At 53.6% G+C, this 26,770-nt stretch overlaps 1 protein-coding gene across 1 annotated transcript; it reads left to right on the top strand.

The window, feature by feature from the left end:
* The first annotated feature begins 11,408 nt into the window (after positions 1 to 11,408).
* On the top strand, positions 11,409 to 24,578 carry LIPC (lipase, hepatic). Its single transcript, XM_015407826.1, has 9 exons — positions 11,409 to 11,469; positions 13,935 to 14,122; positions 15,380 to 15,559; positions 17,374 to 17,491; positions 17,696 to 17,929; positions 18,375 to 18,617; positions 21,269 to 21,389; positions 22,759 to 22,977; positions 24,464 to 24,578. The coding sequence occupies exons 1-9, from the start codon at positions 11,409 to 11,411 to the stop codon at positions 24,570 to 24,572; spliced, it is 1,473 nt and encodes a 490-aa protein (XP_015263312.1). The 3' UTR covers positions 24,573 to 24,578.
* Positions 24,579 to 26,770: the final 2,192 nt, after the last annotated feature.

The raw sequence follows: 26,770 nt of genomic DNA, 5'->3' as shown, positions 1-26,770 counted from the left end.
CTCGCAGAGGATCTTTGCAGCGTGCAGTTCTGCTCAGACGCTGACAATTCACCCTTTTCCTCCTCCTCCTCCTATTCCTGAAGCAAGAGGGGGCAAGATGAATTAATTAAACTCAGCTGAATTTGCCATTCAGTTCCTTTCCTTCCCGGCCTCCCGACTCCACATTCAATTATTCCAAACTCTGCAAATAATATAAAAAAATACTAGCTAGAATGTATGAAATATTCACCCTGGTTAATTATGAATGGCGCGATTTAATTTCTCCCCCGGTCTTGAGGCTCTCAATTCAATTATTCCAGAACCTGCAAATAAGAAATACTAACTAGGATCTGTGAAGTATTCGCCCTCGTTAATTATGAATAGAGGGGTTTAGCAGCCGCCGAAGCCGAAAGGATTGTTCCCTTTCTGAAAGAACTTATTCCACAGGACTGGCCCCTCGTCCCTTAGAACCGCCTTCGCGACTGACCTCCACCATTTTTACTGCTCTAATCTTTCCTGGCCCGGGGGGGGGGGCTGCATCGGGAACCAGACTTTGCATGCCTCCAGGTGGGGCCTGGAGCTCTCCCGCTTTTACAACTGATCTCCAGCTGACAGAGATCAGCTCCCTTGGAGAAAATGGCTGCTTTGGAGGTTGGACTGTGGCATTGTGCCATGCTGAGGCCCCTCCCCTCCCCAAACCCCGCCCTCTCCTGGCTCCACCCCCAAAGTCTCCAGGTATTTTCCAATCCAGAGCCAGTTTGATGTAGTGGTTAGGTGCACAGACTCTAATCTGGGAGAACCGGGTTTGATTCTCCACTCCTCCACGTGCAGCTGCTGGATGACCTTGGGCAAGCTGTAGTTCTGATCAGAGCTGTCCTTGAAAAAGAGCTGTTTCTGTCAAGAGCTCTCTCAGCCCCACCGACCTCACAGGGTAGGGTGTCTGTTGTGGGGAGGGGGAGGGAAAGGAGTTTGTAAGCTGCTCTAAAACTCTGAGTGAAGGGCGGGGTATAAATCCAGTCTCTTCTTCTCCCTTCAATCTAGACCTGGTAATCCTACATCAAAAAAGGGCTTTTTTTGGGGGGGGGGGAAGGAGGTGCCAGAACTCTCAAGAAGGAAGTGAAGTTTTCAGTCCGTATACTGAAATCTCATGAACTTTTAAACACTTTTAAAAGAATTTTGACAAAGAGGTTCCGGAAGTCCGTTCCGGTGAGTTCCCCCCAGAAAAAAAGCCCTGTCAAACACGCACGGCCCAATCCACTGCAGGGATTTGACTTCTGAAAGAGCCGAGCCCAGAACGCCAACTCTAAGAACTTATGACTATAATCATAACTTAAATATGACCAAAAATACATGTAATTATTATCGGCCAGTTAAAAACAATTATGGGCCCAGTAGTAGCCTCAGTACAGAATAAAAGTGTACAACATTTGAACGATCCTTCATATGTCATATGTCAGCAGGCAGGGCTAGGACCTTGAACGGCTAGCTTTCTATCTGCAAGGAGGAGTGTGTTTTTGTGTGGGTGCATTTAAGCAGTAAGCACCCCCCAAAAAACCCACACGCACACACACTTGAAGCCCAAAGTGGGGCTGTCTAGGAAGAGCTTTGCATCTGCTGGTTTATCTGAACTGCCCCTCACCTTTGGCTACTGAAAGATTCTGGGGGCCACCGGAGGCCGGCGATTAATCTTTAACTCAGGCATTGTTAGCCTTCCATTCCAAAGGTTGCTCCGTCGAAAAGGCCCAGGAGGGTGTCAGTCACTACCTGAATCCTAACCCTTTTATTGGAACAATATTATTATTAAATACTTTGGCATTTATGAGCGCATCTCGTGTTATAGTCCTTCCCACAAGGTGTGTGTGTGTGGGGGGACTGCCCCCCCACCTTGCCAGGAAAGTCCGGAGGGGCACCACCCTACACAATCTCTGGCAGCAAGGACCGAGCTGGGCTGTATCTCCAAAAGGAGATTGCAGAGCGGGAAGAAGTGCAGGGGAGGGCAACCAAGATGACGAGGGGGTTGGAGGCACCTTCCCCGGGATCAAAGGCCGAAGAGTCTCTGGGACTCTGCATGGGGTGGAGAAAGTTGACAAAAGGAAATCTTACGCACTCTCCCAAAATACTAGAACTTGAGGGCATCCAATGAAGCCGATGGGCAGTAGGTTCAGGATGGACAAAAGGAAATACTACTTTACACTACTTTACACAGAGAGTGATTAAAATGTGGGATTCGCTGCCCAGGATGTTGTGATGGCCATAGGAATAAACAGCTTGAAAAGGGGATTAGATAGATTCATGGAAGATAAGTCTATCACTGGCTACTAGATGTGGTGGCTGAGGGGAACCTCCACATTTGGAGGCACTAATCCTCTGAATCCCAGAGCCAAGAGTCAGGGGAAGGCTTCAGCCTCAGGGCCCTGTTTCTGGACCTCCAGAGGAACTGGCAGGAGGCTGGACTGGATGGACCCTCCCTGGTCTGATCCAGCAGGGCTCTTCTGAGGTTCTCCTCATGGGAAGGCCTCGGCCTCTCTGCCCTCTTGTTGGCCCTCCAGAGGAACTGGCTGGCCCCTGTGTGAGATGAGATGCTGGACTAGATGGACCCTCACTGGTCTGATCCAAGAGGGCTATCCTGTTGTTCTTATCATGGGCAGGCCTCAGCCTCAATGCCCTGTCACTGGACTTCCAGAGGAACTGGCTGGCCACTCTGTGAGACAGGAGGCTGGACCAGATGGACCCTCCCTGGTCTGACCCAGCAGGGCTCTTCTGAGGTTCTTATCAGGGGAAGGCTTCAGCCTCTCTGCCCTCTTGTTGGCCCTCCGGAGGAGCTGGTTTCCCACTGTGTGAGACGGGATGCTGGACTAGATCAGTGCTAGAACTGACAGCTGTCAGTCAGGTCCCAGCTGTGCTTCCAGTGCAGCCGGCCATGCAGAGGTCAAGAGGGGTTGCCGGGCACAGCTTGCTGCAAGGCTGTTTTAACATCACAGTCCGCTCTTGACCACAACCCTGTCAATACTACTACCCAGTGATTGCAAACATGCGGCTTCTATCCACGAAGGTGCATTTTTATAAAAACGACGGGGGCCCTGCGTTAATAAGAGTTGGCAATTATTGCTGACGAAAAGCACCGCTCACCACTTTAACGCCAGCAGCTCACAAAGTAGAATTTTTGCTCACAAGACTCCACAGCTTAGAGGGAGCCTTGGTGGCAACAGATTGATCTGTCGAATGAGGAGCCTGCATTTCTTGGGTTGTCGACCTCCAGGTGGGCTGTGGAGAGCTGGGGTTACAGCTGATCTCCTTTCCCTCCCCCTCCCCACAACAGACACCCTGTGAGGTCAGTGGGGCTGAGAGAGCTCTTTCGAGGACTGCCCTTGAGAGAACAGCTCTGAGAGAACTTGTGACTGACCCAAGGTCACACCAGCAGCTGCACGTGGAGGAGCAGTGGGGAATCAAACCTGGTTCTCCCAGATTAGAGTCTGTGCTCCTAACCACTGCACCAAACTGGCTTGGAGGGGCTTGGCTGTTTCCCGCCTGAAGGCACCGGACCCCCACTGCCGAAAGGAGTCTTCTGAGTGTCCCCCCCACCCCGAGTCAGACCGCCGGTCCACCTCACTCAGCTCAGAACTGTCCAGGATTTCAGGGAAGGCCCTTCTCTTCCCAAGAACCTTGAACTGGATTGTGCAGGAAGCGAACCTGGGCCTTGGTGCATGCAGAGCGTGTGCTCCGTCTATGAACCCTCAGCCCCCGCCCGTGAAGATCTCAGTGGGACAGAGTTCGAGACCCCTGACTTTCTGGCTCTTTCCGAGCTTCACCTGTCTCTGGTGCACATTCCGGCCTCCAAAGTAGCCCTGTCCAGCAGCCCTTTCAAGCCGGCGTGTTCTTTACAAAGTCCTCCCAAATGAGCAGAACGTGCCCTTCGGGCCGGCCGGCCAAGTTCAATACCACAGTGACAAAATTGCTGGGTCAAAGGTGTTCCACATTGGAATGTGTTGGCTTCTTCCACATCAGGAGGGCCATTTTTAATGTATTTAACTTCCTTCATTTAGACCCTGATTTTCTCCCCAAGGGGAACCCCAAAACGGCTTGTAACTTCCTCCTCTCCGCCATTTTATCCTCACAAGAACCCTGCGAGGTAGGTCAGGCTGAGAGCGTGTGACTGGCCCAAGGTCACCCAGCAAGCTTCCATGGCAGAGTTAGGATTCGAACCTGGGGCTCCTAGATCCGAGTCCAACACTCAGACTGCAGCACTGTATCTCAGCAAGGGGGTGTTTGGCAGAGACCCAGTGTCGGTTTCCCACAGTTGTCTTTTCCTTGCCTGCGTCAGTTTCAGTCAGGGAAATCCTGGAGTGGAGGGGGAGGTTTAAAAACTCCTCCCCCAGCGCTGGGGCACAAATGCAGGTGATGGTGACAGGTGAGAGCCAGTTTGGAGTAGTGGTTAGGAGCGCGGATTCTTATCTGGGAGAACCGGGTTTGATTCCCCACTCCTCCACTTGCAGCTGCTGGTGTGACCTCGGGTCAGCCACAAGTTCTCACGGAGCTGCTCTCTCAGGAGCAGTTCTCGAAAGAGCTCTCTCAGCCCCACCTGCCTCACAGGCAGTGCTCCCTCTAACCTGAGTTAGTGTGAGCCAGCTTACAGTTTCTTAGCCTTCAGCTCACAGGTTTTTGTCTTCGCCCAGGAAGGATGGCTCCAGAGCAAAGCAATTGATGCAGCAGCCAAATCGCTCGCCCACAACTTAAATGCCAGCAGCTCACAAAGGAGGATTTTTTGCTCACAAGACTCCACAGCTTAGAGGGAGCATTGCTCACAGGGTGTCTGTTGTGGGGAGGGGAAGGGAAAGGAGATTTTAAGGTGCTCTGAGACTCCTTCAGGTAGTGAAGGGCGGGGAAGAAATCCAATCTCCCCTTCTTCTTCTTCTGAGAAGGCAAACAGGCCTCTGAGGTTCCGACCATGAAACTCTACTGCCTTGTATCATTTGGCTCTGTGAAGCTTTTATAACGTAGCTCTCAAGACAGTCACTGACGTTCAGCCTCTCTTTCCGTGCCCCCTCGTAGAGATGCCAGCCTCCAGGTGGGGCCTGGGGATCCCCCGGAATCACAGCTCATCTCCAGACTACAGAGATCAGGTCCCCTGGAGAAAACGGATGCGTAGGAGGGTGGACTCTGTGGCATTATGTACCCCACCGAGGTCCCAGTCCTCTCCAGGCTCCACCTCCAAATCTCCAGGAGTTTCCCCACCTGGATCTGGCCCCCCGACCTCCCAACCGACGCTCCCTCTGAGCTGCGGAGTCTCGTGAGCAAAAATTCTACCTTGTGAGCGACTGGCATTAAAGTTGTGAGCCAGCCATTTGGCCGCTGCATAAATTAGTTTGCTCTGGAGCCCCATCCCTTCCTGAGCTAAGTCATAAGAGCATAGGAACATGAGAGAAGCCCATGTTGGATCAGGCCAGTGGCCCATTTAGTCCAGCACTCTGTGTCACACAGTGGCCAAAAATACCAGGGGCCATCAGGAGGTCCAGCAGTGGGGCCGGGACACTGGAAGCCCTCCCACTGTTGCACCCACTGAAACGTGTGAGCCGGAGGCTAAAAAAACTGTGAGCTAGCTCACACTCACGCAGCTTAGAAGGAACACTGCTCCCACCTGTCCCTTCGGCACTGACTGAGAGAGACTTGCAGGAAGCCAGAGTTTTCCTTGTAAGACAAGCCAGGCTCTCTCTCTCACACACACACACACCCTTCGCTGCCCTTGAAGAGCATCTTCGCCAAACCCCTTTCCCGACCTCTCGGCCAGCGCGCTCTCAGCGGCCGCATCCTGCTCTCAGCAGAGAGAGCCCCTGGCCTTGGCACTCCGTGGCGACATCCTGCCCAAAAGCGAGGAACGGTCACCCAGCCTGTGCATGCCAAGCGGCAGGTCAGGGGAGTTATTATTAGCTCAAATTAGCACCGCCACCTGCAGCTCCGCAGCGCTCCAGAAGAAGAAGAAGAAGAAGAAGCAGAGAGCGGATGCTGCTGCCGAGGCCTCGGAACAGCGTAGAAGTCCCCTGCTGCCTGGGACGGGAACGGGAACCGGTTGGATGGGGCCCGTCTTCAGAATTTGAAGCCATCTGAACCAGGAAAAGGACTCGTCAATGGATGGATGTGACCGTTCAGACCCCGGTCAGTTGTTCAAACCCTGGGCCTACCCCCAGGTAGCTCCTCTCCTTGAGAGAAGGGAAGGTTGTTGAGCTGGTGTGGCACACAGCCAGAACGCCCACAAACCCGTCAGCTGTCCACTCCAAGCCGCCAGCCACGCTGAACAGAACAACATTCTAGAGCAGGTCAATCCCTAACATGCCCTGCTCAAGTGAACGGCCTCGTGGAAAAGCAGGGGAAACCGCAAAAGCCGAGAGCCGCGCGTGTCCTACAACCTGCCCGTTATTCGTTGATTAATTGCTCTGATTAATTGCAGCGGTTGCCGAGGAGGCTTTTCGGAAAAGCCTTCGCCCCCTCCTTCCTCCCGCTCCAAAAATTAGAAAGCTTTCATTTATTAATTGCACCCATAAATCAACAAAGGTTGCCTTTGTCAGGGAACCAGAAACCCTCGTGAGCTTCGGGTGGGACTCCATGACGGGCAGGGACTGTGAGGCCCTGTAGGATGGCTGGGGTTGCTGGCATGATGAGGGACTCGCGGTCTTCTGCTCCTCCTTGCTCAGCAGAGCAGCATCTCCTGCTGATGTCAACAGACCGTTGGGAAAATGCCCTTCCCAGCCCATGGTCCTACTAGCTGTGCCTAGCAGAGGTTTCTCAGATCATAAAATCACAGAGTGGGAAGGGGGACCTCCAGGGTCACCTAGTCTAACCCCCTGCACAAGGCAGGAAATTCAGAAATACCTCCCCCCACACACACACCCCCAGTGACCCCTGATCCATGCCCAGGAGATGGCAAAAAACCTCCAGGATCCCCGGGCGAACCGGCCTGGAGAACAATTGCTCTATGACCCCAAAGTGGTGATCGGCATTTCCCCGGGCGTGTCAGAAAGGGCCACAATGAGAACTAAGCCCCGAGGCAGCCCTTCCTGCCCTCCCTTCTCCTGATCTGCCCAAGTTCACAGAATCAGCATGGCTGTCAGATGGCCATCAGGCCTCTGTTTGAAAACCTCCCAAGGAGGAGGAACCGCTCTGTCAGGAAGCTCTTCCTAACGTTTAGCAGAAAACTCTTCTGACTTAGTTCCAACCCGTTGGTTCTGGTCCGACCTTCTGGGGCAACAGAAAACAACTCCGCACCATCGTCTCAACGACAGCCCTTCAAGGACTTGAAGATGGTGATCCTCTCCCCGCTCAGGCGTCTCCTCTCCAGGCTGAACAGACCCAGCGCCTTCCACTTTTCCTCGTAGGGTAGGCCTTGGTCCCCAGACCCCTCGCCCTCTTCGCTGCCCTCCTCTCTGGACACCTTCCAGCTTGTCTGTATCCTCCTTAAACTGCGGTGCCCAGAACAGAACAGAATAGGCTGGACACAGCCCGGAGATCTCTTTGGGGACCCCAAGCAATCCCTTCCCCGCTCTGCCTCTCCCCAGATGGCCCCCTCTGTCCAGAACCTCTGCTGAAAGAGAAGGGACTTTTTTGCCGCAACCTCCTGGCTGCAGAGACCGGCGGCTGCAATTGCGACGTGGCCCAATGAAATATGCATGCGCCTTCCGATTCCAGGGACCTCATAAAAATACTTCTGCTTTATTACATTAAAGACAGGCTGCCGGGGCCGTTTGCAATATCGCTGCAAAACGAATAAAGGGGAAACGAGGCTCTGAGCGCCAGTAAGCCAAAGGCCTCCCGGGGTGGGTTTATGACGCCCCCAGCTGTGGAGGATTTGGTGCTAAAAATAAAGCCCTCTGAGCACCAAAGAAGCCGACTCCCCGTTGGTAGCAGGGGCAGTGCCGCTTTGCCCAGGAGGCCCGTTTTTCAGCACTTGGTGCCGGGACTTGTGGCCCAGGAATTTGTTTGGTTACACAAACAGAAAGAAGGAAGTCCTGGCCGGAGGCCGTCTACTCAAGAGACATAAAGACAAGATTCTTGAAGGGGGGAGAGTTCGAGGCCGAGGGCCCTGGGAATGTTGAGTTTGAAGGAGATGTGGGGGGGGGGGAGAGACAGCTTTCTTTTTCTCTTTGGAGGAGGGCAAGGAGCTGTTCCAGTTGGTAGCAGAGGATAGGACCCGAAGCAACGGGTTCAAGTTACACGCAGAAAGGTATCGGCTGGATATGAGGAAAAGCTTTTTCATGGTAAGAGTGGTTCAGAGGTGGAATCCAGCTGCCTAGGGGGAGGTGGTGAGCTCCCCTTCACTGGCAACCTTCAAGAAGAGGCTGGACGAATATTTGCCAGAGATGCTGTTGAGGCTGGTCCTGCATTGGGCAGGGGGCTGCACTAGGTGGTCTCTATGGACCCTTCCCACTCTGTGATTCTATGAGACCCCCAGATTGAATAAACTTTGTGGGTGAAACCCTTGTTGAGGTGGAACCTCGGCGGTGTAGAGCAGTTCTGTGCAGCGTTAAGCAAAAACTGTGCCGTTTTGCTCACAAGACTCCACAGCTTGGAGGGAACATTGCAGCCAGTGTTCCCTCTAAGCTGAGCGAGTGTGAGCCTGCTCACAGTTTTTTAGCTTCCGGCTCACCCATTTTTGTCTTCCCTCAGGAAGGAGGGCTCCAGAGGAAACTAATTTCTGCAGCAGCCAAATCGCTCGCTCACAGCTTTAATGCCAGGAGCTCACAAAGTAGGATTTTTGCTCACAAGACCCCACAGCTTAGAGGGAGCGTTGCTTGCCACTCCTCGGTCCATTCAGGTCCGTTCTGGCTCCTCTGACCAGCTAGGCCTTCCTTGGGGCCTGTATCCACGGCTAGCCCTCGCCTATGGCCCCGGTGCAGCTCCCTCCTTTCAAAAGAAAGCCCCTCCCCAAGAGAGAGACCATCCCCAGCCATTAACACCATTTAAAACTGTCTTAGCTTTGCCGTGCCAGGGATATTCCAGCGTTCTCTAAAAAGCTCGCTTTCCCCGCACAATTTGAAGCACGCACACAAACCCGTCGGTGTGCTTCCTTCTCCAAGTCTGCAATGCAGATATTGTGCTGAACGGGTGGTTTCTCAGTGTTTCCCATCAGCGCTTGGCACCGTGCAAGATTACCTTGCGGTGAGCTCAGAGCGCAGACAGAGGAAGCCGGACGGAGCCGCAGGGGAGAGCGACGCCTGGCAAGCACAAGCAGTCTTACCAGAAAGGGCTCCTCAAAGCACCTGCACCCCTGGGCAGCCCTGGCACAGTCTTTTGGAAACACTGCTCAGTTCAGGCCAGAGCAAAACGGGCCTCCGGTGCCCTCCTGGGGAAAGGGGCCTTGTGGGGAGGCTGAACCAGGGCTGGATTCGCTCCCCTTCCCCAGTGAGCCACTTTGGTGTCGTGGTTAAGTGCACAGACTCTAATCTGGGAGAATTTGATTCCCCACTCCTCCACTTGCAGCTGCTGGATGACCTTGGGCAAACCATCGTTCTGTCAGAGCTGTTCTTGGGAAAAGGGCAGTTTCTGTCAGAGCTCTCTCAGCCCCACCTACCTCCCAGGGTGTCTGTTGTGGGGAGGGGGAGGGAAAGGAGATCGTGAGCCACTCTGAGACTCCGAGTGAAGGGCAAGGGGGGAATAAATCCAATCTCTTCATCTTCTTCTTCTTCTTCTTCTTCATCTTCATCCTGTCCGGGTGCAGAGCCTCCCCGTTACACCTCCACTCTGGGCTTTCCTTTTCCTTGTGGGGCACAACAAGCTGCCTGTATCCCTCGCCTTGACAGACCCCAGCACCCCATGGCCAGATGTTGCACACCCAACACACCTCTGGCTGCACACGTCACTGGACTCACCTCCACAAGAGAGGGGAAGGAAGTGTGGCTGGGCCAGGCCCGAGGGTTCCGTTGCAAGCCGCACGAGAGCAAACAGAAGTGCTGTGTTGTTGCTTTGCAAACGGAAATATTTTTTTGGGCAGGGGGTTAATAGGGGTGGACCTGGACACTTGCAAACATGCTGAATAATGCACTTTTGGTCCACTTTCAATGCACTTTGCAAACAGATCTTGCTGACTGAAATGGCAAAATCCACTTGCAAACAAATGCATTCTTTGGTGTGAGTGAAAGCGCCCTATTAGACGCACCCCTCCATCAGAAGGAGAAGAAGGAGAAGAGGAGGAGGAGGAGATTGTGAGCGAGCGATTCAGCTACTTGTATAAATTAGTTTGCTCTGGAGCCCTCCTTCCTGAGCTAAGACAAAAATGTGTGAGCCGGAGGCTACAAAACTGTGAGCTAGCTCACACCAACTCACCTTAGAGGGAACACTGAATTGCCAATAAAGGTCTATGATGATGATGATGGTTAAGAGCAACAGACTCTAATGTGGATTAACCAGGTCTGATTCCCCGCTCGACCCCTTTGGGCTGGCCCCGCTTGTGCGGCGTTCCTTCAGCCTCTGACTTCAGTGTAGGACGGTCCTGCCACACCCACAGACTTCCCTGCCCACCTTTCCCAAGAGGCGTCTCAGACGGACCAAGAGAAAGAGGGAGAGAGCAGAGCTGCCGTCCCTCCATTTATCATCTCAGGAGCCAATCAGACGCCTCAGGGCTCTGCCCAATCAGAAACCGGGGAGGCGCTGCCACCAGCCTATAAGGCGCTTCAGGACCATCCCGTAAGCATAGGGTTGTCAAGTCTTGCCTATGGCTGCAGCGGGGGGAGTCCCGGCCCTCTCCGGGAGTTCCTTGGCACGCACGCAAAGTGCGCCCGCCGCAGACGTCACCCGGAAGTGACGTCATCGCGTCGGGCACGTTGGGGGCGGGGCCACTATCATTTGAGGGGGAACCATAGAGTTTTCCCTTGAATGATAGAGCGTCCCCCCCCCGCAACATGCCCGGCATGATGACGTCACCTCCGGGCACGTCTCCGCAATCCCGGCACTTTGGGGGTGGGGCTATCCCTGGCGGACCAATCCGCAACCCTACATAAGCAGCTGCTGATTGGGTGAGGCAGGTGTGCAGCCAGGCCTTCTGGGAAAGACTCCAGGGCTGGCCTAGGCATGACATTTGCTGACAGATGCAAAAAAAGTACATGTGCAGAGCTGGGAATGGCTGCAGCCCCTACCTGGAGCTTGCTTCTGTGGAACGGGCCCAGCACCAGTTCCCTCTTTTTGCAGATAGCTCCCTCTTTGAGGCAAGAAGGGTGGGGTGTGAATCGGGGGTGGGGGTGGGGGGAACCCACCTCTTTCCAGCTTCCTTCCTTCCCTCCCTTCACGCTGGGTCACCGCTTCAGTGGAGGAGGCATTTCCCTAGACCCCTTTCCAGTGTTCCGCCGTCTCTCGCAAAGGAGCCAGTTCATCTTCGGAGCACTGAAAGAGACAGAGAGAAGTCCTGCAACCTCACGTGTGTGCTGAGGGCTACGTGAAGCGCCGTCATGAGCAGCTCTACCTCGCCTGGCTGGTGGAGGCCGAGGGATCCTGTGCAGACTCCCAGCTGTATGTGCCGTGCTCGGAGAGAATGAACGGGGTTCTTGCAGGATGTGTCTGTTTGGAGGAGGGGAAGCTCTCCGTGGTCACCTTTGCAAGCCCTGAAATTGGAAGGAGGAGGAGGAGGAGGAGGAGGAGGAGAAGATTGGAGTCTCCCCGCCCTTCACTTGGAGTCTCAGAGCAGCTTACAGACTCCTTCCCCTTTCCTTCCCCACAACAGACACCCTGTGAGGTAGGCTAGCTGAGAGAGCTCTTTCCAGAAGTGCCCTTGAGAGAACAGCTCTGAGGGAACTTGTGATGGACCCAAGGTCACACCAGCTGCTGCATGTAGAGGTGTGGGGAATCAAACCCGGTTCTCCCAGATTAGAGTCCGCGCTCCTAACCACTACAACTGGCTCTAGCATCTAAGAGGCTGCTAGGCCAGGGTGCTTTCTTTCGGAAGCAGCCTTCGTCTTAAATAAATGCATTTCTAACCCAGAATTTTATTTTAATTAAAGTTAGGAGAGGACTAGATTTGTTCCCCGTGTTTACGGTTCACAGCTTGCCTTCTGGCTTCACGCAGCTCCAGCTCCAGTGCCTGGCTGCCGATGAAGTCTTGCTAAAGGCACAACAGGGTGCAAATCACATTAATGTGCCAGAAATTAAAGGGGTACTGAGCGCAGGAGGAAGAGAGCCATTCGGGCTAAGCACGATGCAGGCGCCAGAACACCAAGGGAGGGTTGGAGCCGGTTTTGTGATAGATCTACACGCACCCACCCTGCCCCACATCTAAAACGAAGGATTCCATCGCCAGCAGAACAGCAGCCAAGACAGGAGAGAACGTGAGCCTTCCTTGAGAAACTCCACCAGAGGAGCGTGTGTCGCCTGGTGAGCGTAAAGGGTGGGAGGTGAGACCCTGGGGAGCTGTCAAGAGGGCCTGTGGCTCAGTGGCAGAGCCTCTGCTCGGCATGCAGAAGGTCCCAGGTTCAATCCCCGGCAGCATCTCCACTTAAAAAGGACCAGGCAATGGGTGATGGGAAAGACCTCCGCCTGAGACCCTGGAGAGCTGTAAAGAGGGCCTGTGGCTCAGTGGCAGAGCCTCTGCTCGGCATGCAGAAGGTCCCAGGTTCAATCCTCGGCATCTCCAGTTTAAAAAGGACCAGGCAATGGGTGATGGGAAAGACCTCTGGCTGAGACCCTGGAGAGCTGTAAAGAGGGGCTGTGGCTCAGTGGAAGAGCCTCTGCTTGGCATGCAGAAGGTCCCAGGTTCAATCCCCGGCATCTCCGGTTAAATGGACCAGGTAGGAGGTGAGGTGAAAGACCTCTGCCTGAGACCCTGGACAGCTGTCAAGAGGGGCCGTGCCTCAGCTGTATGCATGCAGAAGGTCCCAGGTTCAATCCCCAGCATCTCCAGTTTTAAAAGAACCAGGAAAATTAGTGATGGACAAGATTGCATCTCAGTTGTTCGTGGCAGAAAACCCCTCTACAAAGTCTGTCTTTACAGAAAAATGGTTTGCATTCTTTTCATATGTCACATCAACAAAAAAACAAGGCTAATGCTTTACCGGTCAAATACACAGATTTTTAAAAAATTGATATGATTAATTATGTGGTTGTTAAATGACTTGATATGAATACGACGATGAATACACTGTAAAGACTATACAATCTGCTTGCATTTATTATTGTTTGATTGGGAAGTTGAAAAATTTGAAATAAAAATAAAGTTATATATACATATTTAAAAAAAGGACCAGGAAGGAGGTGATGCGAAAGACCGTCACCCGAGACCCTGGAGATCTGACCCCGATGGATCGAGGGTATGAATCAGTCCACGGGAGCTTCATGTTATAGTGTAGGCTAGCATATGCCGCATGACGGAGTGAGCTCCCGTCTCTAGTTCCAGCTCCTGCCAACCTAGCAATTCGAAAGCAAGAAATTGCAAGTAGATAAATAGGGACCACTTCAGTGGGAAGGTAACAGCGTTTCGTGCGCCTTGGTGTTGAGTCATGCCGGCCACATGACCACGGAAACGTCTTCGGACAGCGCTGGCTCTTCGGCTTTGAAACGGAGATGAGCACCGCAACCCTAGAGTCGGATTCGACTGGCTTTCGAGCAAGGGAACCTTTACCTTTACTTTAGCATATCCCTACAGTTTGAAGAGCCTTACGTTTAAGCCTTTTATGCATAGCCCGGTCTAGTATCTTAGAAGACCACCTTCCTTTATCGAAGGTGCTGGAGCCAAACATTAGCCTGTCCAAGGAAACCAGAATATTACTGCAGTTTCTCTGCAGGTGCAATGGGGGATAAGATCGGTTAATCCCGTTTTGAAAGTCGGAACGGGAAACGAACACTGACTTCAAGGGTTGCAGAATCTGCCACGAATTGAGCACACGGCCTCCAGAACAGGGTTATGCTAACCTGCCGAAGGGGCTTTGACCAGGTCACCTCAGCACCTGTCCCTGACGCCTCGACATCTCTCTCTCTCTCAGCAGGGCCACCGGGGTTGCAGCTGCCACACCTGCGGAGGAAGACTGACCGCCACAGACCGGACACCCGCTTCCTGCTCCACTCCAATACAGCGGAGGAGAGTTGCCTGATCGAGTTCAAGCAGCTGCCGACGCTGGAGAAATGCAGCTTCAACGCCTCTCTCCCGCTGGTGATGATCGTCCACGGCTGGTCGGTGAGTCCCTTTTCTGGTCTGTTGTGGAACGTGCCTGGGGCTGGACGTCAGAGGGCCATCGCTGCTGCTTCCAAACGCCTGCAGTGAGCTTGAAGAACATAAAGAGAAGCCATGTTGGATCAGGCCAGTGGCCCGTCCAGTCCAACACTCTGTGTCACACAGTGGCCAAAAATACCAGGTGCCACCAGGAGGTCCATCAGTGGGGCCAGGACACTGGAAGCCCTCCCACTATTTGCCCCCCAGCACCAAGAATATCGAGCATCACTGCCCCAGGCAGAGTGTTCCATCTGTAGCTTGTGGCTAAGGACCACTGATAAGAACATAAGAACATAAGAGAAGTCAATGCTGGATCAGGCCAATAGCCCATCCAGTCCAACACTCTGGGTCACACAGTGGCCAAAAATGCCAGGTGCCCTCAGGAGGTCCAGCAGTGGGGCCTGACACCAGAATTCCTCCCACTGTTGCCCCCTCCCCCAAGCACCAAGAAGACAGAGCATCACTGGTCCCAGACCGAGAGTTCCTATCTATACCTTGTGGCTAATAGCCACTGATGGACCTCTGCTCCATATGCTTATCTAATTCCCTTTTGAAGCCGTCCATGCCTGTAGCCGCCGCCACATCCTGTGGCCATGAATTCCGTGTGTTAATCCCTCTTTGGGTGAAGAAGGACTTCCTTTTATCCATTCTACCGACGGCTCAGCGATTTCATGGAGTGCCCCCGAGTTCTCGTATTGTGAGAAAAGGACTTTTTTCTCTACCTGCTCTGTCCCGCGCATAATCTTGTAAACCTCGGTCATGTCACCCCTCAGCCGTCGCTTCTCTGCTCCAAATGTTTATCCAGTCCCCGCTTGGAGCTGTCTATGCTTGTAGCTGCCACCGGTTCCTGTGGCAATGCATTCCACATAGTAGTATAGTAGTTAAGAGCACTGGACTAGAATCTGGAAGATCCGGGTTCAAATCCCCAATTGTGCCATGGGAACTCGCTGGGTGTCCTTGGGCCAGTCAAACGCTCTCCGCCTGACCTACCTCACAGGATTGTTCTGAGGATAAAATGGATACGAGAACAATGGAAGCCATTTGAGTCCCCTTTGGGGAGAAGGGCAAGGTATAAATATGTCAAAATATCCTTTATTTCAGTGGCGGGAAAGCTAGTGTGTGTGGGGGAGGCCAGGCTTTCCTTTGCTGGGGAAGGGTCAGACGGCTCCGGGCTGGGGCTGGGGTCAGCTCTCACCACTAGCCTCCCTGCCGGGCCTGCAGGTGGACGGGAGGCTGGAAGGCTGGATTTGGAAGCTGGCCGAGGCCCTGAAGTCTCAGCACCCGCAGACCAACGTGATCATCGCGGACTGGCTGACGCTCGCCTATCGGCACTACCCCATCGCGGTGCAGAATACGCGGAAAGTTGGCCAGGAAATTGCCCGGTTCCTGGAATGGCTGGAGGTAAGCAGAACTGCTCTTTAAAAGAATTGCACACACAGACTCACACATGTCCACGCACACCCCAATCCTCCAACAGCTCTGCTAGGAAAATGCTGACTGTGCCAGTCACCTGTGTGACGACGGAACTGTTAGCACCGGAGCTTCTTTGTGGATGGAGGCTTTCCAGTGCCTGTAGCAGCTTCACAGAGGCCTTCCTGGACAGAAGCAGAAGAAGAGGAGGAGGAGGAGGAGACTGGATTTATACTCCGCCCTTCACTACCTGAAGGAGTCTCAGAGCGGCTTACAAACTCCTTTCCCTTCCCCTCCCCACAACAGACACCCTGTCAGGTAGGTGAGGCAGGTGGGGCTGAGAGAGCTCTCCCGAGAACTGCCCTTGAGGGAACCGCTCCGAGAGACTGACCCAAGGTCATACCAGCAGCTGCATGTAGAGGAATGGGGAACCAAACCTGGCTCTCCCAGATTAGAATCCACACTTCTAACCACGACACCAAAAGAGCTGCGGAAGAAGGCAAGAGGCAACATTTTGCATTTCGGAGATCTGTTGGTATCTGAAAGCTCGCAGCCTGCCAGCATCTCATGGAAAGGTGGGGCGGGGGGGGCACTGTGGGAAGGTTCGCCAATCACACCTGTGCCCATTCACACCACTGGACCAGAGTCTCTTCTCCTGCTGGGACAGGCATGAAGCCTCAGGGACCAGCGTGGCACAGTGGTTAAGAGTGACAGACTCTAATCTGGGTGTTACGTTTGTACCTAAATGCCTGAGCTTCGTCTCTTCAGCCATCTAAGGCTGGTATTGTGAACAGGACATTCTGATTGGCTACTCTGCACAGTAGGCCAATCAGAACTCTAGAGAGGTTCTGGAGGGAATCCAGTTCATTGGTCCTTATGTTGATATTTTGATTGGTTCTTAACTCACCAGTGGGCGTGGTTACACAAGCCCGGATAGTTTAAAAGAGAGCCTGTTGCTCTCATGTTTTTGTGTTCCTTCCTGTCTTGTTCTAATAAAGCTGAATCACTTGCCTGAAGTCTCATACTTAACACTGGGGAACTGGGTTCGATTCCACACACTCCTCCCTCCACATGAAGCCAGCTGGGCAACCTTGGGTCAGTCACTGCTCTTTCAGAGCTCTCTCAGCCCCAAAATGAGTCTAGCTCACCACTAAAATACCTAAACAAGGCTGCCAGACAATCAGGATGTCCTGGGAGCCAGTTTGGTGTTGTGGTTAAGTGCGTGCATTCGAATCTGGGAGAGCCGGGTTTGATTCCCCACTCCTCCACAATCAGCTGCTGGTGTGACCTTGGGTCAGTCACAAGTTCTCCCAGAGCTGTTCTCTCAAGGGCAGTCCTCGGGACAGCTCTCTCAGCCCCGCCTACCTCACAGGGTGCCTGTTGTGGGGAGGGGAATGGAAAGGAGATTGTAAACTGCTCTGAGACTCCCGAGTGAAGGGCGGGGTATAAATCCAATTTCCTCCTCCACTTCTTCTTTCTCCTCCTCCTCCTCTTCTTCTCTGCCTTCTCTCCCCAGCTGTCCCTTTTTGCCCGGAATGGCCTTCCACAACCCCCACATAATGCCACCCCCATACTACTGCCTTTCAGACCCTTCCTTAAAACCGACTTGTCCCGTGAGGCACCCCCTTTCCCGGCAGTCGTTTGACATTCTAGCCCTGTGGAGCCCCACGTTTGAGAGTGGAGCTGCTTCTCGGGGCAGGGACCTTCTACTCCGGTCCGGAGACCAGCAGGTCGAGGGATGCATCACGTCCTCGCTGTGAGCCACCCTCCTGAGAGGCATCCGTTCCTTCCCCTCCCTCTCCTAGGACTCCGTCCGGTTCTCCAGAGGCAACGCTCACCTCATCGGCTACAGCCTCGGGGCACACGTCTCCGGCTTCGCTGGCAGTTTCATTGGGGGCGGGAAGAAGATCGGCAGAATCACAGGTAAGAGAGAGAGAGAGAGAGAGAGACAGCAGCACACCTGTCCCGGTGACGGCTACTCCCCGCTTCTGCCTGGGAGCCACCACAGCTGCATTGCAAAAAGCCAACACCTCCAGGAATCATAGAATTGTAGAGTCGGAAGGTACCTCGAGGGTCATCTGGCCCAACGCCCGTCTCTTCCCAACCTGCCATTTGGCATTTCTGCAGGCCTCGATCCGGCCGGCCCCCTCTTCGAAGGCATGTCCCCGACAGACCGCCTGTCGCCGGATGACGCAGACTTTGTGGACGCCATCCACACCTTCACCCAGCAACACATGGGCCTCAGCGTTGGCATCAAGCAGCCAGTGGCTCATTTCGACTTCTATCCCAACGGGGGGACGTTTCAGCCCGGCTGCCATATCATGCACGTCTACGACCACATCGTCCAGTACGGAATCAGGGGTAAGCTGGAGGGTGTGCCTGATCACGGTGCAGGGGAAGCCAGGGCGTGGGGCCAAATATGGCATCGCACCCACTTCCCCCAAGTGCCCGGTGATTCCATGGCAGCGGCAACCAATGCTCCCTCTAAGCTGTGGAGTCCCGTGAGCAAAAATCCAACTTTATGAGCTACTGGCATTAAAGCTGTGAGCGAGCGATTTGGCTACTGCATAAATTAGTTTGCTCTGGAGCCCCATCCTCCCTGAGCTAACACGGAAACGTGTGAGCTAGAGGCTAAAAACCCTGTGAGCTAACCCTCAGCTTAGAGGGAACACTGCGGCGGCAACTCTAGCCGACCCTGCAGGACTGGCGTAGGGAGTCTCTCGGAGAGAAGGGTCCCGGTCTCTCGGGGCGCCCTGTAACTCTGCACCGCTGGCTAAGTTCTGCCGCTCACCCTTTGTTTCGCCAGGGCTCACGCAGACGGTGAAGTGTGCCCACGAGAGGTCGGTTCATCTGTTCATCGACTCCCTCCAACACAGCGATAAGCAGAGCATGGGCTACTGGTGCAAAGACATGCAGACCTTCGACAAGGGCCAGTGCCTCAACTGCCAACACAGCCGATGCAACACGCTGGGCTACGACATCCGGAAGGAGAGGGTGCCCGGCAGCAGGCAGCTGTTCCTCAAGACACAGCCGAACACACCCTTCAAAGGTGAGCGCCTTGGTGTGCTCCATTGTGCGGGGAAACGGGTGTGCAGAAGTGGGTTCATTTGAGCACTGCTGGTGGAGGTGCGAGGTTATCACGGCATTTTGGGAACAGGTTTTAAACCGGACTTATATTAGGAGAGGAGGAGGAGACTGGATTTCTACCCCGCCCTTCACTACCGGAAGGAGTCTCAGAGCGGCTGACAAACTCCTTTCCTTCCCCCTCCCCACCACAGGCACCCTGTGAGGTAGGCGGGGCTGAGAGAGCTCTTGACAGAAACTGCTCTTTTTCAAGGACAGCTCTTCTCAGTGCTACAGCTTGCCCTGATTTAGTGTTTACTGAACACTTGGGCACAGTAGAAATATTTCCACGAGTGTCGTCTAGGGAACCCTTAGGACAAGGGGCAGGTTACCCTGTATTACTTCCCCCATTTTGGAGACGGGGGAGGCGGGGACATGCCAGGCCACCTTCTTTGAGTGGAGCTTTAGGGATTCTAACTCCACCACTCCTCCCTGATGGAGAACCAAAGCGGCTTTCTAGGTACAAGTTAAACAAAGAGAACCAACCAGCTGAAAACAGGAATACGCCATAGAATCATAGAGTCACAGAATCACAAAGTTGGAAGGGGCCCTGTAGAGTTATGTTCCCTCTAAGCCGTGGAGTCTTGTGAGCAAACACTCTACTTTGTGAGCTACTGGCATTTAAGTTGTGAGCCTGCAATTTGGCTACTGCATACATTACTTTGCTCTGGAGCCCTCCTTCCTGAGCTAAGACAAAAATGTTTGAGCTGGAGGCTAAAAAACTGTGAGCCAGCTCACACTAACTCAGCTTGGAGGGAACACTGGTTACAACTGCTAGCACTTTTATGTTTTGGAATTGTTTTTAGATCGTTTTATTTATGTGACTACTGTTTCTATGTTGCTCTTGTAAGCCACCCTGAGCCTGCTTCGACGGGGAAGGCGGGAGTATAAATTAAAGAAGAAGAAGAGATTGGACTTATACCCCTGGCCCTTCACTACCCGAAGGAGTCTCAGAGCGGCTTACAAACTCCTTTCCCTCCCCCTCCCCACAACAGACACCCTGTGAGGCGGGTGGGGCTGAGAGAGCTCTCCTGAGGACTGCCCTTGAGAGAACAGCTCTGAGAGAACTTGTGACTGACCCAAGGTCATCCAGCAGCTGCATGTGGAGGAGTGGAGAATCAAACCCAGTTCTCCCAGATTAGAGTCCGCGCTCCTAACCGCTGCACTAAATAAATAAATCTACTCAAGGTTCTGGATCCCTTTCAGAGCCACGGCTAAACACTACGTGGCTTCCCCCCACCCCCCACACCCCACTGGCCACATCCAGGCTCCATAGCAGGAAACATCATTTCCCCCCCCCCTTCCTTCCTTCCTTCCTTCCTTCCTTCCTTCCTTCCTTCCTTCCTTCCTTCCTTTCTTTCTTTCAAAATACATTTTATTGCAGTTTCACCATCATATACAGAGTACATAGATACTGTTCAATGTGATCATAACTCAAATGCAAAACGCAATAAAATTCAAATATTAGCTAGTATAAATGATTGTAGAGTTGAAACCTTCATAAGGAAGCTGGCGTAGAACCTAACAGTGATTAACCAAGATATTCCAAGCCATTAAACAACATAAGCAGCAGTAAAAAGCTTTACCATAAGAAAAGGTCATTCGTTATATTAGGGATGGTTTCTTGTGAAATCTATCGAGGCTTTTGTGATGGCAGCAAGGTTCGAACCTGGCACTTACAGATTGGTCATTTGGGGCACGCAGTGAGAGTCCATTTCCAGAGGTCCAACCTCTGATCTTTCGCATTTGGGCCTTCCTTTCGAGTTCAGCTTGCTGGGCCTGGTGCCACAAATCCCAAGAATATTCAGATACCCAAAGGTCAACGTGCAGAACAAGAGTTGCCATTCTCTGGGGAAACAGTGCCGCTATTCTTTCAGACTCTATCAAGTGATCGGCAATGACTTTCCCCCAAACGTTGCAAACATCATGTGAGAAACTCAGAAGCAAGAGGTGGGGGGGACTCCACCACACTCTTATAAAGCTCTGCTTTTTCCAACCGCGGAAAAGAAGCAGAGATTCCAGGGGCACATGGGTGAGTGTGTGATCTGCCAGTAAATTCTCCTACGCAAGCCCTACAGCAATGAATGGGAGCTGTGCAGGGTCAGCAACTTGCTCATGAGTCAAGAAGAGCCAGGTTGGTGTTGTTGTTAGGAGCGCAGACTCTGATCTGGGAGAACCGGGTTTGATTCCCCATCTGCTTCACATGCAGCTGCTGGAGTGACCTTGGGTCACTCACAAGTTCTCTCAGAGCTGTTCTCTCAAGAGCAGTCCTCGAGAGAGCTCTCTCAGCCCCACCTGCCTCACAGGGTGTCTGTTGTGGGGAGGGGAAGGGAAAGGAGATTGTAAGCGGCTCTGAGACTCCTTTGGGTAGTGAAGGACAGGGTATAAATCCAATCTCCTCCTCCTCCTCTTCCTCTGTGGGGAAACAAGCAGCCTTGCATTTTGAGCAAAGCCTACGCTCGCTTCCGTGCAGAGTTCAGAATCTGGCACAGGGAGAGAACAGAGCGCCTCAGAGTAGGAGCTGACCCATATCCGTCTAACACGTGGTTCCCCTTGCTGTCCTCCTCCTCGCCACAGTTTACCACTACCAGTTCAAGATCCATTTCGTCAGTGAATTCCAGGAGAAGCAGATCGATCCCACGTTCACCATCTCTCTGACAGGCAGCCAAGATGACATTGAAAATCTCTCCATGACTCTGTGAGTAGCCGGGCTCTGCTTCTATAGCCCACGATGCAGGCCTGGTAGAGGAGGAACTGGTGGGCCTCCGTGTGAGAAAGGATGCTGGAATGGACGGACCTTTACTGGTCTGATCCAGCAGGACTCTTCTGAGGTTCTTATGGAGGCCTCAGCCGCTCTGCCCTGTCTGTTGGCCCTCCAGAGGAACCGGCTGGCCATTGTGCGAGATGGGAGGCTGGACTAGAGGGACCCTCACTGGTCAGATCCAGCAGGGCTCTTCTGATGTTATCAGGGGAAGGCCTCGGCCTCTCTGCCCTGTTGCTGGCCCTCCAGAGGAACTGGCTGGCCCCTGTGTGAGACAAGATGCTGGACTAGATGGACCACTGAATCTTTACAAGTAGTGTACAAGGGCCATTCTCTGCTCCCTCCTGTATGTAAGAGGGGGGCTGAGGGGCGCTCTGTGCTTGAAGGCCCACAAGAAGGCTGCTTTTGGGGAAGAACCAGCAGTCAGTCTTTTCCCAAGAGACCAGCTGCCCACGCTAAGGAGGTGAAGGCCTCGGCCTCTTGGCCTTGTTGCTGGCCCTCCAGAGGAACCGGTCAGTCACTGTGTGGAGGCAGGAGGCTGGATTAGATGGACCGGACCCTCACTGGTGTGACCCAGCAGGGTTCTTCTGAGGTTCTTATCAGGGGAAGGCCTCGGCCTCTTGGCCTTGTTGCTGGCCCTCCAGAGGAACCGGTCAGTCACTGTGTGGAGGCAGGAGGCTGGATTAGATGGACCGGACCCTCACTGGTGTGACCCAGCAGGGTTCTTCTGAGGTTCTTATCAGGGGAAGGCCTCGGCCTCTCTGCCCTGTTGCTGGCCCTCCAGAGGAACTGGCTGGCCCCTGTGTGAGACAAGATGCTGGACTAGATGGACCACTGAATCTTTAAAAGTAGTGCACAAGGGCCATTCTCTGCTCCGTCCTGTATGTAACAGGGGGGCTGAGGGGCGCTCTGTGCTTGATGGCCCACAAGAAGGCTGCTTTTGGGGAAGAACCAGCGGTCAGCCTTTTCCCAAGAGACCAGCTGCCCACGCTAAGGCGGTGGGTGTAGCCGCTGGTTGCCCTCCCTTGCCCGGCCAGGATCTCAGTGGGAGTCAGGTCCTCTTCCCCTGTCTTTTCCTCTCCTTCCCTGTCCCAGAAGCAGAAGCATTTGGGGTTTGGAAGACGAGGAGGGGGCCCAGGGGGTGGTGGCAGCCATTCTTAGAACTCTCTTCTGAATCCTTCCACGTCCATCTTCTCTTTCGACTTGGTTGCTCTAGCTAAGAAACAAAAACGTGCAGCGGACACTCGCCTGAGATGTGACCCCAGCCGGCATCTCGACGGCCTTTCTCTCTTCTTCCCCCCCCCAGCGTCGAAGGCATCAGTGGAAATAAAACCTACACCTTCCTTGTCCCCCTGGATATCGATATCGGAGAGCTGATGATGATCAGGCTGAAGTGGGAAGGGATCGCCGTCTGGGAAAACATCTGGAACACCGTGCAGACCATCCTCCCCTGGAAGAAGAGGAACCCCCCGCTGGGGCTGGTCGTCAAGGCCCTGAAGGTCAAGGCCGGAGAGACGCAGCAGAAGTAAGACTGGCCCGGGGCTTGGCCATCAGGAGAAGCCTCCTAGGAGTCGGGGTGGGGGGGGGATAGAGGGCGCCCCACAACCAGTTATCACCCCACATGGGGCCACTCTTGAAAATTGTTCAGACGCTTGCAGCTGTTGCAGAAACTCTGCAGGGTAATTGGTTGCTGTAGATTTCCCGGGCTGTATTGGCCGTGGCCTTGGCATTGTAGGGCCTGACGTTTCGCCAGCAGCTGTGACTGGCACCCTCAGAGGTATCACGCAGAAAGAGGGAGGACTCTCTACATCTTACAACAGCACTACAGGTAAGATTAGAATTTCAACAGCCCATCCATACGCAAAAGATCCTCCTCAGGAAAGCTCCTCCACTAGCATGTCCACAGCCTTGGGGAACTCCTACAAGATAATGACTCAGCCCTACCCCACCTTCCTGAGTAGAGATAAGTCACCTGCCTACCATTTCTCTTCTCACCTTGGCACGGAGAGTACTCCGTCTTTCTGTGTGATACCTCTGAGGGTGCCAGTCACAGCTGCTGGCGAAACGTCAGGCCCTGCAATGCCAAGACCACGGCCCCACAGCCCAGAAAATCTACAACAACCGATGAACTCTGGCCTTGAAAGCCTTCGACAACAAATCTGCAGGGTAACTCTGGACAGGGTGAGGAAGATGCCAGAACACGGCATTTCATTTCCAACTCTGGCTCAGTTGTACGGGCCCTTCCTTGCGACCAGTGTTCCCTCTAAGCTGAGTGAGTGTGAGCCAACTCACAGTTTTTTAGCCTCCGGCTCACACATTTCTGTCTTCTCTCAGGAAGGGATGGGCTCCAGAGCAAACTAGTTCATGCAGCAGCTGAATTGCTCGCTCACAACTTTAATGCCAGTGGCTCACAGAGTAGGATTTTTGCTCACAAGACTCCACAGCTTAGAGGGAACATTGCTTGCGACCATGCCCAGTTTTAGGTAGACGCCTACCTTTTAAAGCCCTCAATAGCCATGGGGTGGCACCTCTGGCAGGGTTCAAGTAAAACCGGGAAGAGCTAGGGAACAGGGGCTTCTTGGTTTTGGCCCCCACACTCTGAAAACCCGTAGTAAAGATCGCCTCCTTGGCAGTGTTCCGACAGCAAGAGGACGTGTTCCGAAGGGCCTTTGCCTGATTAGAACTACTAAGCTTGTTTCACCGGCTGCTGCACATTCCTTCCTGTTTGGATTGCTTTTGGTACCAGCTGCTTCTGTGGAGGCCATGTACCGACAGCTGTTTCCATCGCTGCTGCCCCCGGGGCCTGCGATTTCACAGCCACAGCAATTGACCTGGCTGGTGCTGTTTCTGATGAGAGGTCTGATTTATCGGGCTGATGTTTTTGGAACGGGGAGGGAGCTTTCGATAGCAGGAAGCGCTTCGGACGCCTCGCAGAAGAGGACGACTGAAAAATATTAGGAGTAGTAAACGCTAGTCACCGTTGTTTCCTTCGTCTGCTCTCTCCTGCCCAGGATGACGTTCTGTTCTCAAAGCGCCGACAATCTGCACCTCTATCCGGGGCAGGAGAAAATGTTTGTGAGATGTGAAACCAGCTCCCGACGGCCGAGGACTCAGACGTGAGCGGGATCCGCCCAAACCCGGAGCGGCCCCTCGAGGCCACGCTTCCGAGCCTTTTTACAGAACATTTATTTTTAAAGTGTAGATAGCATACAGAAAAAAAATAAACAAATTACAAAACGAAAACAAGACCCAAAAATACGGCAGGCTGCATATCTCCAAGAGAAGGTTAGCTAAGGACATAAAAATACAGAAGTGTGAAATCAGCCGCTAAACAGACCCCAAAATATGCATATCTGCAAAGAGCTGCTAAGCAGGGAACGTTCGTCACCAACTCAGTAACAGGACACCCTTGAGCAAGAGCAGTTTTGGGCAGGGACAACTGAGTCAGGTATTCCTTGGTGGTCTCCCGCCCAAAAATAATGACCAGAGCTGACCCTGCTGAGCTTCTGAGGTCTGATAAAATCAGGCTAGCCAGATCAGGGCATGAAAATCTGCCAGCTTATTAGGTCTGTCTGGAGGATGAGAACATGACGTCAGGTGGGGAAGGCCTGGGGGCAGGGTTCCCTCTAAGCTGAGTTGGTGTGAGCCAGCTCACCGTTTTCTAGCCTCCGGCTCGGGAAGGAGGGCTCCAGAGCCAACTGATTTCTGCAGCGGCCCAATCGCTCGCTCACAACTTTAATGCCCCGGTAGCTCACAAGGTAGAATTTCTGCTCACAAGACTCCACAGGTTAGAGGGAGCCTTGCCTGGGGGCAGTTCCCAGTCTCCCCTGCAGCATCCCGGCTCAAGAGTAAGCAGGGAGAGGCCACCACACCACAGAAGAAGAGACCGGTGGGCCAGGGGAAAGGAAGACGGGAAGGGGAGGCCGAGACAGGAGACGAGAAAAACATGAAAGCCGTGAAGACACACATGAAGCTGCCTGATCCTGAATCAGACACACACACACCCTTGGTCCATCAGAGTCGGTATTGCCTACTCAGGCAAGCAGCGGCTCTCCAGGGTCTCAGGCGGAGGTCTTTCCCATCGCCTCCTGCCTGGTCCTTTTCAACTGGAGATGCCGGGGACTGAACCCGGGACCTTCTGCATGCCAAGCAGAGGCTCTGCCACTGAGCCACAGCCCCTCCCCTATAATATATGAACACACAAAGCTGCCTTATATGGAATCACACCCCTGGTCCATCACAGTCAGTCTTGTCCACTCAGACTGGCAGCTGCTCTCCAGGGTCTCAGGCGGAGGTCTTTCCCATCGCCTCCTGCCTGGTCCTTTTCAACTGGAGATGCCGGGGACTGAACCCGGGACCTTCTGCATGCCAAGCAGAGGCTCTACCACTGAGCCACGGCCCCTCTTTACAGCTCCCCAGAGACTCAGGCGGAGGTCTTTCACATCACCTCCTGCATGGTCCTTTTTAACTGGAGATGCCAAAGATTGAACCTGGGACCTTCTGCATGCCAAGCAGAGGCTCTGCCACTGAGCCACAGCCCCTCTTGACAGCTCTCCAGGGTCTCAGGCAGAGGTCTTTCACTTCACCTACTGGCAGACCCTTTAGCTGGAGATGCCGGGGATTGAACCTGGGACCTTCTGCATGCCAAGCAGAGGCTCTGCCACTGAGCCACAGCCCCTCTTGACAGCTCTCCAGGGTCTCAGGCAGAGGTCTTTCACTTCACCTACTGGCAGACCCTTTAGCTGGAGATGCCGGGGATTGAACCTGGGACCTTCTGCATGCCAAGCAGAGGCTCTGCCACTGAGCCACAGCCCCTCTTTACAGCTCTCCAGGGTCTCAGGCGGAGGTCTTTCCCATCACCTGCCAAGCAGAGGCTCTGCCAGTGAGCCCACCAGATCCAACCAGGTGACCTCAGACTCCGGTTGTTGCCTTAAACTGCCACCCGGGTCAACTATTCTCAGCTTCCACCAGGGGCAGCTAAGGTGGGGACTGCTTCCCCACACGGATCACACCGTTTTGCTTCAGAAACGGCCCGCGTGCATAGGCGTGCCGGTCAGCAAAGCCTCCTCCAAGCCCCCAACAGACCCAACTCTCTTCCCTCTTCAAAGTCTCTCTCCGTTATGACACCCAACACAGTCCTGGCAACGCAAAACATCCAAGCGGTACTGAACAAAATGCCGCTAGGATAACTGCATAGCCAGCAGTTCTTTATATCTTCTGACGAGACGTGCAGATACCGCACAGGCGCCTCCGGAGGGTCCCCCCAATACACACTCGCAAGGCATTCATCACTACGGCTTTGTTCTCCATCTCCCCAC

This window comes from Gekko japonicus, unplaced genomic scaffold (assembly GCF_001447785.1).
Source record: "Gekko japonicus isolate JY-2015 unplaced genomic scaffold, Gekko_japonicus_V1.1 scaffold3221, whole genome shotgun sequence".
Classification (NCBI taxonomy): Eukaryota; Metazoa; Chordata; class Lepidosauria; order Squamata; family Gekkonidae; genus Gekko; species Gekko japonicus.
The sequence above is the reverse complement of the archived record's forward strand: the minus strand, read 5'-3'. Positions and strand labels throughout refer to the sequence as shown.

Bases quoted from the DNA above. Each gene is read 5' to 3' on its own strand.
- LIPC (XM_015407826.1), top strand. From the start codon at position 11,409: ATGAGCAGCTCTACCTCGCCTGGCTGGTGGAGGCCGAGGGATCCTGTG. The intron at 15,560-17,373 runs GTAAGCAGAACT...TCCCTCTCCTAG, and splicing joins GGTTCCTGGAATGGCTGGAG to GACTCCGTCCGGTTCTCCAG. The intron at 22,978-24,463 runs GTAAGACTGGCC...TCTCCTGCCCAG, and splicing joins GCCGGAGAGACGCAGCAGAA to GATGACGTTCTGTTCTCAAA.